This window comes from Quercus lobata, chromosome 1, assembly GCF_001633185.2.
Source record: "Quercus lobata isolate SW786 chromosome 1, ValleyOak3.0 Primary Assembly, whole genome shotgun sequence".
Taxonomy (NCBI): domain Eukaryota; kingdom Viridiplantae; phylum Streptophyta; class Magnoliopsida; order Fagales; family Fagaceae; genus Quercus; species Quercus lobata.
The window spans coordinates 22,367,370-22,386,809 of record NC_044904.1 but is presented as its reverse complement, the minus strand read 5'-3'; the positions used below and the strand labels follow the sequence as shown (position 1 = coordinate 22,386,809).

General features: G+C 38.2%; 2 protein-coding genes across 4 annotated transcripts; both read left to right on the top strand.

Moving 5' to 3' along the window:
• The first annotated feature begins 6,931 nt into the window (after positions 1 to 6,931).
• On the top strand, positions 6,932 to 9,353 carry LOC115983587 (F-box/kelch-repeat protein At5g60570). Its single transcript, XM_031106307.1, has 2 exons — positions 6,932 to 7,162; positions 7,442 to 9,353. Exon 2 carries the CDS (start codon positions 7,940 to 7,942, stop codon positions 9,032 to 9,034), a length of 1,095 nt encoding a protein of 364 aa, XP_030962167.1. The 5' UTR covers positions 6,932 to 7,162; positions 7,442 to 7,939; the 3' UTR covers positions 9,035 to 9,353.
• A 5,759-nt stretch (positions 9,354 to 15,112) lies between these two features.
• On the top strand, positions 15,113 to 18,592 carry LOC115983568 (probable E3 ubiquitin-protein ligase LUL2). Of its 3 annotated transcripts, none has more exons than XM_031106293.1 (5): positions 15,113 to 15,200; positions 15,321 to 15,546; positions 15,853 to 16,327; positions 17,042 to 17,531; positions 18,272 to 18,592. In XM_031106293.1, the coding sequence occupies exons 3-5, from the start codon at positions 15,885 to 15,887 to the stop codon at positions 18,392 to 18,394; spliced, it is 1,056 nt and encodes a 351-aa protein (XP_030962153.1). In that variant the 5' UTR covers positions 15,113 to 15,200; positions 15,321 to 15,546; positions 15,853 to 15,884; the 3' UTR covers positions 18,395 to 18,592. The 3 variants fall into 3 exon arrangements, with proteins under 3 accessions (XP_030962153.1, XP_030962145.1, XP_030962159.1); XM_031106299.1 differs by having other exon boundaries at positions 15,192 to 15,209; XM_031106285.1 differs by having other exon boundaries at positions 15,131 to 15,546.
• The last annotated feature ends 848 nt before the right edge of the window (positions 18,593 to 19,440 follow it).

Sequence of the window (19,440 nt, the reverse complement as noted above, 5' to 3'; positions counted from 1 at the left end):
GGGAAAGCTTGCGCGTTGGCGCAGGTGGCGGTGGAATCAACTCATTGGCAAGCAGAAATTTCTGGGATCTCCTCCGTCTCCGGCGACATATAGTTGTTGCTCCGACGTAAACTTCTGCTAGGGGCTACGCCTCGTAGTGCTAAGGGCGCGGGCATCTCTAGGGGCTTCCAGCCCCAGGCCAACTGTCCCCGCCTTGGTGTAGGGGCTGGTGGTTGAAAAATAAAACAAATAAAAAGATCGTAAGGTTTGGACAGAACCAAGGCCTTGCATGGTCCTCGGACTCAAGCCTATGGGGAAACCAAGTACATAAAAAGATCATAAGTTTTGGACAGAACCAAGGCCTTGCATGGTCCTCGGACTCAAGCCTATGGGGAAACCAAGTACATTAAAAGATCATAAGTTTTGGACAGAACCAAGGCCTTGCATGGTCCTCGGACTCAAGCCTATGGGGAAACCAAGTACATAAAAAGATCATAAGTTTTGGACAGAACCAAGGCCTTGCATGGTCCTCGGACTCAAGCCTATGGGGAAACCAAATACATTAAAAGATCATAAGTTTTGGACAGAACCAAGGCCTTGCATGGTCCTCGGACTCAAGCCTATGGGGAAACCAAGTACATTAAAAGATCATAAGTTTTGGACAGAACCAAGGCCTTGCATGGTCCACTCAAGGTCCAGAACCAAGGCCTTGCATGGGACTCAAGCCTATGGGGAAACCAAGTACATAAAAAGATCATAAGTTTTGGACAGAACCAAGGCCTTGCATGGTCCTCGGACTCAAGCCTATGGGGAAACCAAGTACATAAAAAGATCATAAGTTTTGGACAGAACCAAGGCCTTGCATGGTCCTCGGACTCAAGCCTATGGGGAAACCAAGTACATAAAAAGATCATAAGTTTTGGACAGAACCAAGGCCTTGCATGGTCCTCGGACTCAAGCCTATGGGGAAACCAAGTACATAAAAAGATCATAAGTTTTGGACAGAACCAAGGCCTTGCATGGTCCTCGGACTCAAGCCTATGGGGAAACCAAGTACATAAAAAGATCATAAGTTTTGGACAGAACCAAGGCCTTGCATGGTCCTCGGACTCAAGCCTATGGGGAAACCAAGTACATAAAAAAGATCATAAGTTTTGGACAGAACCAAGGCCTTGCATGGTCCACGGACTCAAGCCTATGGGGAAACCAAGTACATTAAAAGATCATAAGTTTTGGACAGAACCAAGGCCTTGCATGGTCCTCGGACTCAAGCCTTTGGGGAAACCAAGTACATTAAAAGATCATAAGTTCTAGACAGAACCAAGACCTTGCATGGTCCACGGACTCAAGCCTATGGGGAAACCAAGTACATAAAAAAGACCACAAGTTTTGGACAGAACCAAGGCCTCGCATGGTCCACGGACTTAAGCCTATGGGGAAACCAACTAAAAAAAAAAGAGAAAGAAACTACTATGGCATATAAACCTCAAAATCCATCCGAAGAGAACTTCTCGTTAACAGTTGGGTCAATCTTTAATTGCACGGGTTCCCCGATCTACCCTCAGATCTCCAGTGCCAAAGGGGCTAATACGATACGGCACAGTATGTTACCCCAAGGGCACGATCCAAATCCATCGCTGCTCGGCTGCCCTCTCGGATATTCGTCTAGCGTGCATCACGCAGCGCTCAGCAGCTATCTCGGTTAGTTCCATGAATTCAATCTATTGAGGATTGCCATTGTTATACTTGATAATATTTGCGAGTTTAAACTAATAAGGGTTTGTATTAAAGTGTTCTTCCGTCCAGAATATTGTTAAAGGCAGGCTTAGACTTAATATTCAGACCCAAAGTGGTAGTTGCAAAAAAAAAAAAAAAGTAGTATGTATAAAGAAATAAACACATCTTTTATTAAGACAAAAGAACAGTACAGTGTACAATAAAAGCTGAAACCAGCTTACATTAGAGTTAACTGCGTAAGCAAAAGAAAAGTACAAAAGAGTGAAGATGGTGCCGAGGAGATATCTCAGAGGAGAGGTTGGCTACTGTTCCAAGATGTCGTCTAAGGAAACTATTCCTCGACGCTTCTACATGCCCATAACTCAGGCAGCCAAAGAACCTGACCTCAGGCTAACACCATCTACAGAAAAGATGCAGGGAGCCGGAAGTTGGGAAGCCCCCGCAGAAATTTGCCTGCTACAAGGCAGACGGCGCTGATGGCGGAAATTCCTTCTTCGGGCATACCAAAAATCTGGCATGACCAGAACCTGCTTCGGATTTTGACTAAAATAGAGAGAAACATCCTTTCCCCTCTCTCGAACTGAAATATTCTCTTGAGTCTACGCCTCCCTGGCCCGCACCTCACTATCTGGAGTCGCAGGAAGACACGACGCTTTCGTGGCGGAGAGAGCTCCTTTGCCCCAATCCTCGCCTCAAACATGATGTACTAAGAGGGGAGACTGAAGAATTCGTGTGAAAGTAAAGCAACCTTCTCTCCTATTTATTTAAAAGATGAGGTGATGGCATTTAATTCACGCAGCGTCCCAAGGAACGCTACAGACAAAATGTCTCCAGCTCGATTTCCAATGCCGTCTGCAACCCTGAGATTAAAGGAGCCTCATGAAGACGCACCTCGAATACTGGGACGCCAAAAAGTACCGCGTGACCAAAGACTACGGAAATGCCTCTAAATCTGTGGGCCTAATAAATTCGCGGCCCAGGCCCGTTCTGCATGGAAGCCCGCGGACTATGGCCCACACCAAGGAATAACCGTTACCGAGGACAACTTCCTGCTCGGCAACTTATGAGACACCTGAGGAAAGACAGGTGCAAAGAGAAAAAGGGAAGGGCATAAAGTTTTGGACAGAACCAAGGCCTTGTATGGTCCTCGGACTCAAGCCTATGGGGAAACCAAGTACGAAAAGTTATTATTATTACAAGTTTTGGACAGAACCAAGGCCTTGTATGGTCCTCGGACTCAAGCCTATGGGGAAACCAAGTACAAAAAGTTATTATTATTACAAGTTTTGGACAGAACCAAGGCCTTGTATGGTCCTCGGACTCAAGCCTATGGGGAAACCAAATACAAAAAATTATTATTATTACAAGTTTTGGACAGAACCAAGGCCTTGTATGGTCCTCGGACTCAAACCTATGGGGAAACCAAGTACAAAAATTATTATTATTACAAGTTCTGGACATAACCGAGGCCTTGTATGGTCCTCGGACCCAAGCCAAGGTGGTAAGTACTACTTTTTATTGGTCTGCCCTATTGTGCCAAGCACTCCTATTAAGATTATGGCAACATCTTTTTATTATTAAGTATTTTGGTCTTAGTCGTCATTGATTTAGATGCGGTATTATTGAGCCGAGCAGCACTTGCAAATTTATAAAAACAAAGAGACAGAACATGTAAAGTGAAATAGAAACAACTTTTATTAATATGAAAAATTATTACAATGTACAAAAAGAGGCTTCAACAAGCCTATACAAAAGAGGGGCTGCCGAAGCAATACTAACATCCACAGTACAGATAAGCAAACGATCAAGCGCCTTTTTGAACTTGTCTTCAAAGTCTCTCCAATCTCTGCCTCAGTGTTGCTCATACTAAAAGAAGAACTCACTTCAAAAAAAAAAAGAGAACGAAGAAGAAGGAAATAGTAAGGAAGAAATCAATGAAGAAGATGGAGGACATGAGTAAGAGAAGGAGGAGAAGAAGAGTGGGAGAAATGAAAAGACAAAGAGAGGAGCAAAAGAGGGAGAAGGACAGCACCAAGGCGGAACTGGTGCTGGGAAGACTATAAGAGGAAGACGGAGGAGGGCACCAGTGAGCAAGGAAAGGGAGAAGCAGAAGCACTTCGCCCCTGCCTCAACCCTGACTCCTAACACACTGGTGCCATGTTAGGTACGCTCGTGAGGAGCCGAGTGGTGCTGATATTGGGTGTTCTCGACTCAGTCACGCCAAGAGTTTGACATGACGAGCCCCTGCTTCGGATTTTGGCTGAAAGAGAGGCGGGACAGATCTTAAGTCTACGCCACCCTTGCCCCGATCGAGCCATTTCAAGCTTTATCGGAACATGGTGTTTTGAGGAAGGGCATGGTTCCTTCATCGTTCGTTATGGTAGGCGTGTACTGATATGGCGTATAACAAACGGGCTAAGCAGGCGCTAAAGGAGGCTACGGGTTTCAGATCTCAGAGGGAAGGAGAGGAGTCTGCACGAAAGTGATGGCCTCCTGCTTGCCTTCTTATAGGAAGGGCAGAACGGAGGGTATTAAATGCATTCAAGTTTCCCAAAGGAATCTGAAGAAAAAAGAGGCGTCCGTTCCACTTCCCCACCTTATCAAATGAGCCGCCGGACATAAATGAGCCTCGTAAAGGGGATTCATTAAGGGCGCGTCTGGGACAGCCAAGCGGCAGGAGTAGATCACAAGCAAATTAAACGGAATCCCTAGAAAACCGGCTAACCTCCTGGACAGGTGGAAAACCGCTCACATAAATGCGGGGTTGAACTAAACAAACCGTATTAAGGGTCCGGGTTTGCCAAAACCCTCCCTTCCAACCCGGAAGTCGGATAGAAGGGTTTTGAGGGGCTATTGTGGGGCCCAATACTTTAAGGACCAAGCCCGATTGCTCCTGGAAAATCCGAAGGCCCAGTCCGAGGAGAGCTGTGGCCCAAGCTCTACAGTATAGAGCACAAAACAATTTTGGAAGGCAGCCGAGGACAGTTTGGTCCTTGGCAGATCCTGAATCCCACCGAAATAAAGGGGTAAAACTGGTATAGGGACGAATTTGTAAGGAGATCCAAAATATCTTGGGGAAATTATCCTTACTACCCTTCCAGATAAAACCCAACACATGACAGAGCCGTACTCTGCAGCCTTATCAACCATACCCAACAATTCTGGGATTAGACTGATGGGACAAATATCAGTCTTGTAAATATTGACCCTACACGTGGACGAAGGACAATTAACGCAGACGAGTATAAAAGAAGAAAGCAAGTAAATCTAAAGGAAATCCCATCCCACCTCCGAAAAAGGAGGATCACATGGGAGAGAACATATCAACAACACCGGACTTCACTGAAGAAAGTCCGTCTTTGGATAACCGGGGTTAGGCCTCAATGGTCCTCGGATCAACTCCGAGGAGTCCCATCCCATATGGTGCGACGTCTTAGGGCTTAAATGTTCAGGCCCAACACCTTTTTCTACCTGAATTCCTCTAAAACCAGGATCAGACATCGCCCCGCGACCAGCAGCTAGTTTTTTAAGCCCACTCTCTACAAATTATATTGTGAGGGATCTTCCGTGCGCGAGCCCAACATCCTTATTGGGCCGCTAGAGAATCTTGTCCTTACACATGGAATGTTGAAAATTCTCATATTTGGTTGCAAAAATTAGATATTAGGAGGTTTTTTTTTTTTTTTTTTTTTAATGTGAATATCCACATTCCTATGCCTAGATAAATTTACATTTTGTATACACTAACAATTTTATCCATCATTCCTACCCTTTAACCAATAGAAATAATAAATATATTATAAATTGACAATATAAAAAAAAAATTATTTTTGTACTATACATGTTATTTAAAAAAAAAAATTATACTATAGTTTTATTGAATTTTCCATGATTTTTAGTTTATATTTTGTTTCTCATAATTTATTTGGGGGAAGGTTTTTTTTTTTTTTAAAGACTTAATGTTGTATTTGTGAATTAAATGGTATTTTGAGAAAAAAAAAATAATTCTTAGAAGATTCTTAAAAATAAATAAAATATTAAACATTTCATATTCTCAAGATTTTTATTAGATTCTAAATCAAACCAAACATAAAAATAGTTACATTTCTATTCATCCATATTGCTAGTCGTCACTTTCCCATGAATCCGGTTGCCATGGATAATGTGGATTCCCCTATACCAAATGCAACATGAGTAGGTAGACTATAATAGAGTTGAGTTGTTTTGCAGGATCTTGTTTGCTATTCCCACCCCTTCTCCCACCCCCATCCTTACTTTGAGTGGAGTTTTTCTTACTCTAAGAGAAGATATCTTATGCATCAGATATATACATCATCTTTTTTCACAACATATATACATCATCTTTATGGCGAGTAACCTAGGTTAGATAAGTCTCCTTCTCTCATGTTCCATTTCTTTTCTTTGAACTTACAACATGGTTTTACATCATTAAATTATATCATCGAATATAAACACATACTACTGCATGTTGGCATATCCGAAATTGGCAAAACTTCATACTATATTAATTAGAAGAGAAATACGTAGAATTCTAGATAATGAAGTGAAGTTTAAAAAAAAAAAATCAAAATCAAAATCAAAAGAATACTAGAACAAGGTATTCTTCAAGATTTTTTTTTTTAAAAAAAAAAAGGTAAAACAACTCAATACACATTAAACTAATTCAATTCAACATAATAGTTACAATATCTATTCTTATGTTTTTTATTTTGAGAAATTATCTATTATTATGTTTTTTTTTTTGAGAATTATCTATTGTTATGTTGATTGTATATTATAGTTTTGTTTAAAAGGAACTATATTGTAATATATAGAAAATAAATAGGCGTCTAAGAAGTTGACCAGACAATTCAGCTTCTTACTTATAAGACATTTCGAAAATCCCATAAAACGATAATATGTTTCAAGTCTTTCGAAACTGTCGTCCAAGTGTTCCCAAAAGTAGGTTTGTTTTTTTTTTTTTTTTTTTTGGGGGGGGGGGGAATTAGGAGGACATAGTATATAGTAATTAACTAATTATATATACAAGTATTAATAATCAGCCAATAATAATGTTTTGTTTGGTGCAAAACGTCAAGACAAAATAGCAAGATGTTAAATACAGAATACACACAAAAGTAAGGTTATTAATGCAAACACATCCTTCCTTTTTTTTTTTTTTTCAGTTTTTTTTTTTTTTTTAATAACCCAACCCCACTTTTCAACAAACCCCGGTCTCCTCTTCTTCTTCTCTCTCTCTCTCTCATCACAGTTCCAAGTTTATCAACAGACAAACAAAACAACACCACTCTCTCTCTCTCTCTCTCTCTATCTCTCATATTCTCTCCCTCGCCGGTCTCCGGCGACATGTTCGACGGAAATCAATTTCCGGCCCATTATACGGCGACCTGTATTCTTAGCTCTGACCTGTCCTTCACACTTCAAGGTACACAGTACACACATATCCATCCTCTATTTTTAACGTTCATTTTCATTTTTTTTCATCTCCACCTAAAGTGAGATCCGAATAATCATTAGATTTGGATCCGAATAACGCTTATAGCGTTTAACCCGGATCCGACCAAACCTGTTCTATACAATTACTATTAACATATTTGCTCATTTCTCACTGTTCAAATCGAATTTTTTTTTTTTTTTTTCACTTTTGCTTTTGTTGTTTTTTTTTATAAAATTTCTGTTAATTTATCGTTTTCTTGAATTTCAGATAATTCTGTTTGGATTGCTGGAAATCTGGCGAGAAAATTTCCCGGAAAATCAATATAAACTCGGTGGTATCACCAGAAATTTTCTGAATCTTTAATCGAAGTTGCATGTGTTTCAATACTCGATTCGTTTGCGCTAAAGATTGTATTAGTTTCGTTAAATGTGAAAAAAGAAAGTTTTGCACAAATGGAATAATTTTATTTTTCTGGGTATACTTTGATTTGTTAAATTGATGGAAAGAATATACACATGGAGAACGGTTGCGTTCAAAGCTCGGAAATTGTTTTCCGGGTACCGGGAGCTTGTTTGGGAATTGTGGTATAGAAGAAGTTTTTCCAACCTTACGTCAAGGTTGAATTTTGTATGAGAAATTTGCTTGGTTTTGTTGGGGGTATAGTAAAAAGATTTGTTTTTTAACATAACAAACAAAAGCTTTGTTTTGGATTATTTCTTGGGGGTGGAAGAAGGAGAAGAAGAAGTGACTATTACTCTTTCAATCATGAATTCTGAGGGAGGAGTGAATGATGGTCGTTGTCGATTTGGATCAAGTGATTCCTTGCTCCCGGGTCTTATTGACGATGTAGCGTTGAATTGCCTTGCTCGGGTGAATAGATCAGACTTCGCTTCGTTATCGTCTATTAATACAAGGTTTAATAAGTTAATCAAAAGTGGGGGTTTAAATCGGTGCAGAAAGCAGTTGGGGATTGTGGAGCATTGGGTGTATATGGTTTGTGATCCAAGGGGATGGGAGGCATTTGATCCCGTGAGGAACAGATGGATGACGTTACCTAAAATACCTTGTGACGAGTGTTTTAACCATGCTGATAAGGAGTCCTTGGCTGTGGATTGTGAATTGTTGGTTTTCGGTCGTGAGTTGTTGGAATTTGCTATTTGGAAGTATAGTTTGATTCTTCGTAGTTGGGTTAAGTGTCAGGGGATGAATCGACCCCGCTGTTTATTTGGGTCAAGTAGCCTTGGTTCTATTGCTATTGTTGCAGGTGGGAGCGATAAAAATGGAAATGTTTTGCAATCTGCAGAATTATATGACTCTTCATCAGGTACATGGGAAATGCTACCCAGCATGCATACACCACGTAGATTGTGCACTGGTTTTTTTATGGATGACAAATTCTATGTGATTGGTGGGATGTTAAATGCAACTGTTCCATTGACCTGTGGAGAGGAGTTCAATCTTCAGACAAGGAAATGGAGAATAATTGAGGATATGTATCCCCTTGCTAATAGGGCTGCTCAGGCGCCTCCTCTTGTGGCAGTTGTTAATAACCAATTGTATGCAATTGAGCATTTAACCAACATGGTGAAGAAGTATGACAAAGTAAAGAACACCTGGGATGTGTTGGGTAGGCTTCCGGTGAGGGCTGATTTGGCAAATGGCTGGGGCTTGGCTTTCAAGGCTTCCGGAGAGGAACTTCTGGTTGTGGGTGGGCAAAGAGGCCCAGAAGGTGAAGGAATTGTGCTGAACTCTTGGTGTCCAAAGTCCGGCGTCAAGAATGGAACCTTGGATTGGAAGGTTCTTGGTGTGAAGGAGCATGTTGGTGTGTTTGTGTACAATTGTGCGGTTATGGGTTGTTGAAAATATACTGGATCAATTGAAATGAAGATCCAGTATCTGCAATCCGACTCAGCCCTTTAAGGTGCTTCTGTGTGCATTTATTTTGTTGACTAGAATTGATTATCACTGAGATAGCTTTTGTCTAGCTGAAAAGTAGTTTTCTTTTTCTTAACTTGCCTGTATTTGAATGCCTTTCTACTTTCATGTTTCTGCTCTTGTATTTGCTTTTGAGAGGCACTGAGTAGAGTTGGATAATTCTCTGTTCCTGTCATAACTTTCAAAGTTCACTCACGGCCAACTTATTTATACCAATAAATTGGAAAGCCTTCTTTCATAATTATGTGATGCTCTAGGTTTGGTGCTTGTCATTGGAATGTTTCAGGTTCTTTCCAATTTCAATGCAACTAACCTGCTCCAGAAGGGTCTCCAATAGCTCGGAGTATCTTAGTGATAGTAGAACATACCCACTACTTGTTCTAATTTCTGCTATCGGTGGCGTTTGCTTCAATTTGTTATAGTAGCAGTCAGTGTTTATCATTTTATTTATGAATTAAACATCTACTTTCTTTTCAAGCTCTAATATTTTGTGCACATGTAAGGTAAGAGTTGCCAATGTTTTATGCATCATTGTAGGCCGTAGCAGTTTATGCTGTGGTTCTTTAATAAATGCTGGCAGTGGATTCGAGGTTATATAAATAGAACTAATAACTAGTTTGAAGTTTTATCTAGTTTGATGTGTTCTTCGATGTGGTCAGATACTCGGATGAGTTTCCAATGAGGTGGTTAGATGCGATTTGCATGCTTCTCATTGTACACTTAGCGATGCTTTCCTAGCTTAAAGTAGGCCCTTTGTTGAGGTTCTATATTTCTGTTTTTCTGTTTGTCTGGTCTCTCTTCTTTTCCACATTTATTCCATGGAAAAAAGGTTTGAAACATTCGCATTCTTAATCTCCTTCCAAGTGCGAAGTTTCCCCATGGAGGTGTAATTTACATGCATTTATTCCTGAAACTATTTCATTGCTTTGGTGCGTCTCTTTTTTCCCAATGTTTGTCTTGACGGACAATGTTTTCTACCTGGGACAATGGAAATTGGAAGTCAGCAGAAAACTTATTATGCGGTCAAAATAAAATAAGTTGAAAGGGACAAAATGTTTCCTGTCATTCCCTTCTAGGCTGAGGAATCTTTAGTTCAGGGGGAAAAATAAGTACGAAACCATTTTTAATCTCCTTTCAGGCTTCAATGTTCCCCATAGAGCTAAGTTACATGCCTTTATTCCTGATTCCATTTTATTGCCCCCATGCTTCTTCTATCCCATGTTCGTTTCAGACAAAAATATTTCCGTATCTTTTTTGGTTTTTGTTGGGATGGAAAGTGGAAGTCAACAATAAACAATGGAAAAACAAGACCAAAACCAAAAAATAAAATAAAATTTCATTCCTTTCTATCGTTGCCCATTTCATTCCTTTGTGCTGTCACTACCATCACCATCACCATCACCATCGGCAGCAGCATCCAATCATCACCACCACACCACTATCATTCGCGCCATTTTTTGCTGCCACCCCCACTGCTATCACCACCGTGACCTCTGCCATCTTCGCACCTACACGAAGCACTATCCGTGCAAGTCAGTTGACAATATTTTAAAAATCACTCTCAGAGTAACAACCAAAAATATGTAAATAACTCATTTTTCTGGAAAATGTTTTCCAGTGTGTGTAGAAAGGAGAGAGAGAAGCAGGAAAAATAAAAAAAAAAACACTGTTGCACTGGTATAATTGAGTGCAGAAAAGAAGAAAGAGCATTGACAACCCTCCATGACCAAACTACAGCTATGCCTCTCTCTCTTTTTTTGGATGTTTATTTATTACCTTTTTATACTGCATTTTTTTTCATCCTTGAGATGACTATAACAGTTATGGAAAGATTAATGAAAGTTGCAGCTGATTTATTGGTCGATGAACAACTCATATTGAGATACTGTCCCATTGTTTGAACGGTTTTGGTGATCTGAGATCGCCTTGAAATGACAAATGCGTGTCTTTTTGTGCTTGAGAGAGTATTTCAAGTTGCGGATGGGATAAGTCACTCCATTTCAAGTTGTCGTCATTGTTAACGTTATTGGTCTGGTAATGAATCACGATAGAAAGCAACAAAATCAACACTATTTCGTTTGACAGAAATATAATGTAAATAATACACCTATCGATTTTGCGTTTTGTCTTATATATAGCTTTTCTTTATAGCCTTATAGGCAAGGATATTATGATAGGCATACAAATACAAGATCGTTTACCCAATTTTAGCAAGTTACCAATTTCCACAATTAATTTTGCTGCATAGCCGAAGCATATTTTATGAATTTGCAAAATAAATCTTAAACCAACGTGAATGCATTAATCGGGAAATTGCTGTGTGGTTAAAATTTTTGTTCAATAAGGTTAAGGGTGTTCACTGTTGATTAATCTATCGGTTAAAATTGTCCAATATTCACATTTAAATCTGGATATCTCCATTAGAAATATTAGAAAATATCAATTGAAAAAAAGTAATTTCAACAAATAAAAAATGAGGATTTGAATATGGATTTATCCATTAAAAACGTCAGAAAATGTCAATTAAGCTATAAAACTATCGAATAAATAAATTGATTGCCAAACTTATTCCAATTTCTTTGCATTCTAGGTTTTTGTTCTTATGGGTTCTTGGGAGTAAACCCAGAAATGGTTTAGCATCATTGATTTCAACCAAAGAATTTGTGATAGTTTGAGACAAATTAGTGGTCGTCAGCCAGCAAACGACAAAGAATATGAATAGCGGCAGGGCCTCCTCGGGATTCATTATGAAAGAGGAGGAGGTTTCAGTTGCATGTGCCATTCTCAGCTTTTGATTATATTAATATATAGCTGAATGTGACAGTCGAGAGAAATGACTGATGAGACTGAGGGAGAGGAAATTTCTTTTTTTTGACAGTAAAGCGATAGAGGGAGAGGAAATTTCTAAAACTTGACGATTACTTGACTCTTTTTTTTTTTTTTTTTTTTTGAGAATCACTGGACGCATGTCTCTAGTTTAGAAATTTTAGGCCCGATATTGCTGGCCCAAAAGACTATCAAATCAATGAACAATCTTAATTTGGACCTTCTCATACACTTATAGCAAAATAATTTTTAAATGTATGAATAGTACTGTGAGACCTATTTTTAATGAAAAAATTGATAAAAAATAAAATTTGTGGGTCCATAAACAGTGCACGGGCCCACTGATTGACAGAAATGTCAAAAAAACACAGCCAAACAGTACTGAACAGTACTCCTCTGTTGCACTTGTCCCCTGAAACGCGTGTAGAAAAAAAAAAGAAAAAGAAAGAAAGCAAAACGCAAAAGCAAAACTCAGACGTTGGAACCAAACACACACTAAGAGGTGCAATGAAAACTGCACACTTTTTTCTCTCCAAATTAAGTGTCTTAGGCTTGCAAATTGATTACAAATGCATTCCTCTCTTAATAAATAGTATAATAATTTTGAATGATTTTTTTTTTTTTTTGGTTGATAATTTGCTAATTACAACAAAAAAGGGGGATTTGAACATTAAAATCATTGGATGTCTCTATTGGAAACACTGAAAGGTGTCAATCAATTAAGTTATAAGGCTCTTGACGCTATAACGCTATTGTAAACTCATGTATAGAGAGAGACAGAGACTTTAAAAAAAAAAAAAAACTTGAAAGCGACTGATGACAAACACAAACAATTATTAAAATCAAGCCGTTGTGTTGCATTGCTAAATCATTTAAGGTCTGTTTGGATAGAACTTATTTTGCTGAAATTGAAAATTAAAAACACTGTAGCAAAATAATTTTTAAATGTGTGAATAGTGCCATAGGACCCATTTTTAATGAAAAAGTTGCTGAAAAGTGAAGTTTGTGGGACTCATGAACAGTGCACGAATGCACTGTTCACTACTGAAAAGTCAAAACATGCGGCTGGGGAAAAAAAAAAGGAAAGAAACGCAAACGTGGATCCGCGTTGATACTTAGGGTCCGTTTGGATACAGTTGAAAACTGAAAACTGAAAAATACTGTAACAAAATAATTTTTAAATGTGTGAATAATACCGTGAGACCCATTTTTAATGAAAAAGTTACTGAAAAGTGAAATTTGTGGGTTCATGAACAGTGCACGGTGTGCACTAATTGGCTGAAAATTGTTTGACAAGTCAAACTTTGTGGCTACTGTTCATGAATAGTGCATGAACAGTAGCTGTAACAGCCCTAAAACGCGTGAAAAAAAAATGGAAAAATACAGACGCAGATGCAGACGTAGACACAGAAACAGACGCAAACACAAACACTTTTAGCTGAATCCAAACATACTCTTAGGTTGAGTAGGAAAAGTCTAAATTTTGAAAAATATCTGATTTCAAACCGTATCTTATACATAGTATCGCACATATGACTGCAAAAATGAGGTGTGGTGCGGTTATGGTTTTGGTTAAACTCTAAACCGCACCACACCGCACCGCACCACACATGTGACCGCAAAAATAAGGTGCAGTGCAGTTATGATTTTAGCTAAACCGCACTGTAAAGTGTAGTGCTAAAAATGGCCCAAAACTGCACCATACCACATCGGAAACACCCCTAGGTAGAATACTAGAACGGAAAGAGATCCAACAAGCAACAAGGAACCTAAATGGCCTAATGTCAACCATAAAGAACCCCAACATGTGGTTGTTCCTCATTGCAAAGTCAATATTTTTATGGTCAAATTGGTCTAACTACCTAAGCTTGCAAAGTAGCCCAACCTGTTACAATCAAAACTCCAGGGAGGTAAGGTTTGGTAGGAGCTAGGAAGGGGAGGTAAATCCAAAAATGTTGTATTCTACCACTACTTTTGGGTTTGTGTCTTAAGGAAAACACGTGCTCTTAAAGAACAAAAGCAAGTATGCCATAATAAGGTGCATATGTCTATTTTTAACACCCTTGGACATATTGTCAACTGAATTTATCACTAACAAAGTCAACCCACTTGTACATTATGTTGTAACTTGCCTTTCGTACTGCCACAAAGATGAATATTAATTCGTTTAAGAACAACTTATTTAGTTGAAACTTAAAATTTTTTGCTAAAAATACTGTAAATAAAATTAAAAATTAACTGAAATAGTACAGTGAGACCTATAAATAATACCAAAAAATACAAAGAGATTCATGAATAGTCGTAAAAATATGATGAATAATAACAAAAATAAGCTAAATAATGATAAAAAAGCTATCTTTTTTCAACCAATATCAAACACAACCTTATAACATGCTCTTTCTAATGGCTAGTTACCTAATGTGGAAATAAAGTCTATATCTACAAGTACTAGTAAAAAACTCATTGAAGGACTTTGGTATTCAACGAGGGTGGATAAGCATTATGGATATACGAGTTTCTAATTTTTGACTATAAAAGGGAGCCTGGTTAGCTTTCTAGAACAAGAAACCTACCAAACAAGGATCGACTTAGATCATCAACTATCCCTTGAAAATCTTATGAACATCCCATCCTAAAAAAAGCTCAGCAACTTTTTGCAACCCCATAGAGTCATGCGACATGCACAACTTGGTATTCATAAGTACAATGTTCAATACAACGTACCGACATTTATTTGGAAACCAAAAATAATAAATTGTTTGATGTAAAAAAGAAGTGTCATGTCGAAAATATTTTCACGACAAATTATAAGTATTAAGTTGTTAATGATTATAATTTAAATTCACAACTTAAATTATTTTTTTGTCCACCTATTATAACCAACACCAACCTTTCATTTAAAATTTATTGTGAAAATATTGTGGGTATAGCATTTCTCAAGATAAAAAAGAATGACAAATTTGACTTCCTGTTTTTATGAAGATGCATACAAATAGTTATCCAATCGTGACATATGCTTAAGGCACAATCAAAGGAAAAAAAATTACGCTTTACTTGTTTATTACCTTAAACCATACTTTTCCATTGCATTTTGTGGCCTAAACTTTTTGGATAGATATTTTGCGAACTAAAACTATAATAATTGTAACTTGCAACGCTATCCCACGTAATCCACGAGAAAGAAAACTCTACAAAAATCCGTCACCTCTGATTGTGAAGTGGGAGGCGGGAAGGCCTACACTACAGTAATGACATGGTCGCGGTGGTACACCACGTCTGCAACGCACCATTATTATTCACCAAATATATAAAAAATAACGAAGATGCCTATTTTTATATACTGTTTTGTTAACTTTAGCATAAGCGGCAATTTTGTGTGTTTCAGGTTCGTATAAGTCATTGCCTACCCTCCCTTTTGGTGATGCTGGTGGGTGCTCTCGGACTCGGTTGCTTGCTGTCTCTGCTTTCCCTTGCTCCACATTATTCCAACCTCATCATTCTTTCATTGAAAATCCTGTACCCTCTGTCTTTCTCTCTCTCTCTGTTTATACGTTTAACACAACAGTTTCAAGAACAACATAATCAGGAACCACGCTTACGCTTTTCTAAAGGTACAATCTTTTTCTTTTATTATCTGCAAAATTCTCATATTTCTGCACAAATTTGATCCTTTCTTTGTTCTGTAAGAAATTGAATCATCCTAATTCCAATCATCATTTCTTAAAAATCCCATCTTTATAATTTAGCTCAATTTTCACATGTTTTCTTTGTTTTAAACACCAAATTTAGCATCATTCCTTTTCTGGGTTTTCGTTTTTTCTTCCATTCATTTCAATATAAATTCTACCAAACAAGAGAATTCAGTATTTTTGGTTGATGATGAATATTGTTTTGAGCTTGAAAATTTTTTTCTTCAGGATCGAAAGTTTGAGAATAGTTGTAAAACGGAATGGGAAATAATGGAAGCAGTAGTGCGAGCCGGCGGAGGCACCACCGTAGCCACCAGGGTCAGCCGTCTCCGCAGCCTGAAATAACCGAAAACAGATATGTGTTTGCTGCTGCCACACCCTACCCCAACCCTAACCCTCCCCAATACTACCAATACCCCGGATACTACCCTCAGCCACCGCCCATGGTGGGCCCTTATCCGCCGCCTTATCATGTGGGTGGTGGGGTCTACCCGGCCCCCGGCAACTGGGTTAATGGACCGCCCCCTTATGGTCCTGGTGCAGTCCCCCACCACCCAGTTACTCCATTTGTGGAACATCAAAAGGCAGTGACTATTAGGAACGATGTGAATATTAAGAAGGAGTCTCTGAGGCTTGAACCGGATGAGGAGAATCCTGGACAGTCCCTTGTTGCCTTCACGTTCGATGCCACTGCACCTGGAAGGTAATATTAATATAATGCTTTGAATTTGGTTTTTGTTAAGTATCATATGATAGTGAATTGTACATGTGGAATCAATTTAGTTTTGTTAATATAGTTTTAGAGTGAATTTTTGACCCTCCTAGATGGGAACATTGTGAAGATAATTTCAGAATATGGATTGATCTTAGTTGTAATGTGAATTTAAACAGTTTGTTCATTTCATTTTGGATATAGAACTGATGAATGTTTTGCAAATTATAGCCTAATTTATTGTACGGGTTATAGTTTGTGAGCTTATTTGTTAATGATAAGTGTTACTTGGCTTCTATTGAAACTTTTCTATTGTTAAGACAAAAGCCCGACATTACTTGATAATTATGTTTTACATAATTTCCAGGTCTATTCTAGAAATGTGATACAATCTGCTTTACCATGAAATGTTCTATAATTTGGAGTCTCCTTTCGGAGGTGCAGGTTTAGTCATTGTTTGGGCAAATTCACCAGCCATTGGAAATTGTGAAGCTGGTATATTGTTTTTGCACATTCCACACATAGATCTTTGTTTTGATATGCTGATTTGCTTAGCCGTAGTTGTACAGCTATTGTGATATGCTTATATATCTATTTTTCATTCCGCCACCATTAGATAAATTAAGACCTGCTATATGTATAGTCTTAATGCGTTTGTGAACCTCTTTCTTTTCTAATGGTTGCTTTTCTTCTTCTCTGTAACAGCATTACAGTTATGTTTTTCGCTAAAGAAAATGAAGACTGTAACCTTACAGCTACAAAGGATGGCCTGCCTAATTCTAACACCATCTCTTTTCAGCAAGGTCTAGGCCAGAAGTTTAGACAACCTTGTGGAACTGGAATTGACTTCTCGAAGATTGAGGAGACCGAGTTGACAAATTATGGTGATATAGAGATTTACCCACTTGTGGTGAAGGCTGAAGCATATCCATTGACCAATAATGAATCAGAAGGAGATCCAGTTAGGAATTCTCAGATCACCAAGGCTGTGTTTGAAAAGAAGGAGAATGGTGAGTACCAGGTGCGGGTGATGAAACAGATCCTGTGGGTGAATGGGATGAGGTACGAGCTGCAGGAAATTTATGGAATTGGGAATGTGGTTGATGGTGATACAGAGGAGAATGATTCTGGGAAAGAATGTGTTATTTGCTTGTCAGAACCCCGCGATACAACTGTCCTCCCATGCCGACACATGGTATGTACAGATACTACTTCCTCTCTATCCCCTTCCCTCCCCTCTCTTCCTTCTAATGAAAAGAGGTAGGATCTGTCCTACTGATTACATTGCAGATATGAAGCAGACCAGATTAGTTTTTTATGTCTATTGGGCTGAAAATTGCTTTCAATTTTTGCGAACGGTTTATTAGACTTGCAAAGTCTTAGAGAGAGAAAATTCACTTCAGAAGTTCGTGTGTGTGTGTGTGTGCACATGCGTATTAAGTGCAATTTTTTTTCTTTGGTGAGATCAATTGTGTAGACTTCAATTCTTGAACATGGATAGATGTGCCGATGGCCCACTTTGCGTACCCAATTTGAGTTGGCTTCAGCTTGATATCAGTTATTTTGTTTGGGTACTTCTTGTAGTACATATAGAATTGTTTATAGGAAATTCTTCTTTTGGATTCAGAGCGTTGTCATGGGAAATCTTTTATTTATTTATTTATTTATTTTTTTTATTTTTTATGAATGAGTAGAATATTATTAGAAAGGGGAAACTGTTTTCAAAATTATACACACACACACACACAAGATGAAGTTTGGGATGTGGTTAATCGAGCTACTACTTTCAAAAGAAAGTTGAGAGTTCAATGCCCTGTGAAGATGCTCACCTTTGGATGTTTAAATTTTTCAACTCTAGTACAGCTTTGAAAATATGAATATGAAGGAGGTCTGTCTTGCTTGTGTTGTGGCTAATTTTTGTCTTTGATAATGCAGTGCATGTGCAGTGGCTGTGCTAAGGCACTGAGCATCCAGACAGACAGATGCCCCATTTGTAGGCAACCAATTGAACGGCTCCTGGAAATCAAGGTGAGCAATGAACCTGAATCTGATGCTTAAGAAAAGTCTTCCGCCAATCAGAAAACTGTGAAGTTCTGTATAAGCTTGCCTGTTTTCACAATAATGGTTTACAAACGGGTGTGAAGATATAGCGACCTTGCATCTGTTTTAATCCAATGTTTGTATATGGGTGTTGCACTCAGAATAGTGTTGACGAGTTACCTCATATAAATGAAATTTTCCTGTTTAGTCAGAAAAGTGCATACATCTCTCTCTCTCTCTCTCTCTCTCTCTCTCTCTCTAGTCAAATAGTCTCCCAATAACTATTGCAGAGTTTTTTTCCAACTAGATTTACCATATGGTACCGCTTGGGACATGGTGTGTTAATGTTGTTGGTTTCTCCTATTTGTATTTCATTCACCTTATACTCTCTCACTTTCACTTCACACCTTATACACGCTTCTATTTCTTTAGGCCAAACTCAAACTTCTCTCATCACTTTCTCTCTTTATATTTCTTACCATTCCCCACTTACCACAAGCATAATAATTCGTTATCTGTGTTTTTTTTTTTTTTTTTCATGTGTACTTCTGGTGATTTCTTTACACCCATTCCACTGTTAAGTTCTTACTATCCCTCACCTGGCACCAGCATTGAGTATAGTAAGTTTCTTACTATCAAGAAAATCTTTTGCTGAAGTTTGTTTTTTTATTTTATTTTATTTATTTTTCACCCTTAGTTCTTAGTTTCCCTAGGCACCACAAGCTTTGTGACCCTATAATAATTTATTTATTTTTGTGTTTTATATTTTCCTTATCATTTGTTACCTTTTGATAAGATTATTTTTTCTTTATATATATAAAGTTTGGTGATTTTTGTTTGTATGGATGAGATATATATATATATATATATACACACATATTGTATGGGCATCCTATGTTTCCATATATTTAAGTTTTGCTTTACTTTGATTCCCAAAAAAAAAAAAAAAAAAAAGAGTTTTGCTTTAACTTATTAGGGAGATGAGAGAGAAAGTCGTTTGATGATTTGGTTATATTTAGACGAGCACTAGCATTGAAAAATGCTAAAGGCATATTTAAGGCATT

Coding starts and splice junctions, on each gene's coding strand:
- LOC115983568 (XM_031106293.1), top strand. CDS start 15,885: ATGGGAAATAATGGAAGCAGTAGTGCGAGCCGGCGGAGGCACCACCGT. Junction 16,328..17,041: donor GATGCCACTGCACCTGGAAG/GTAATATTAATA, acceptor TCTCTGTAACAG/CATTACAGTTATGTTTTTCG. Junction 17,532..18,271: donor TCCTCCCATGCCGACACATG/GTATGTACAGAT, acceptor TTGATAATGCAG/TGCATGTGCAGTGGCTGTGC.
- LOC115983587 (XM_031106307.1), top strand. CDS start 7,940: ATGAATTCTGAGGGAGGAGTGAATGATGGTCGTTGTCGATTTGGATCA.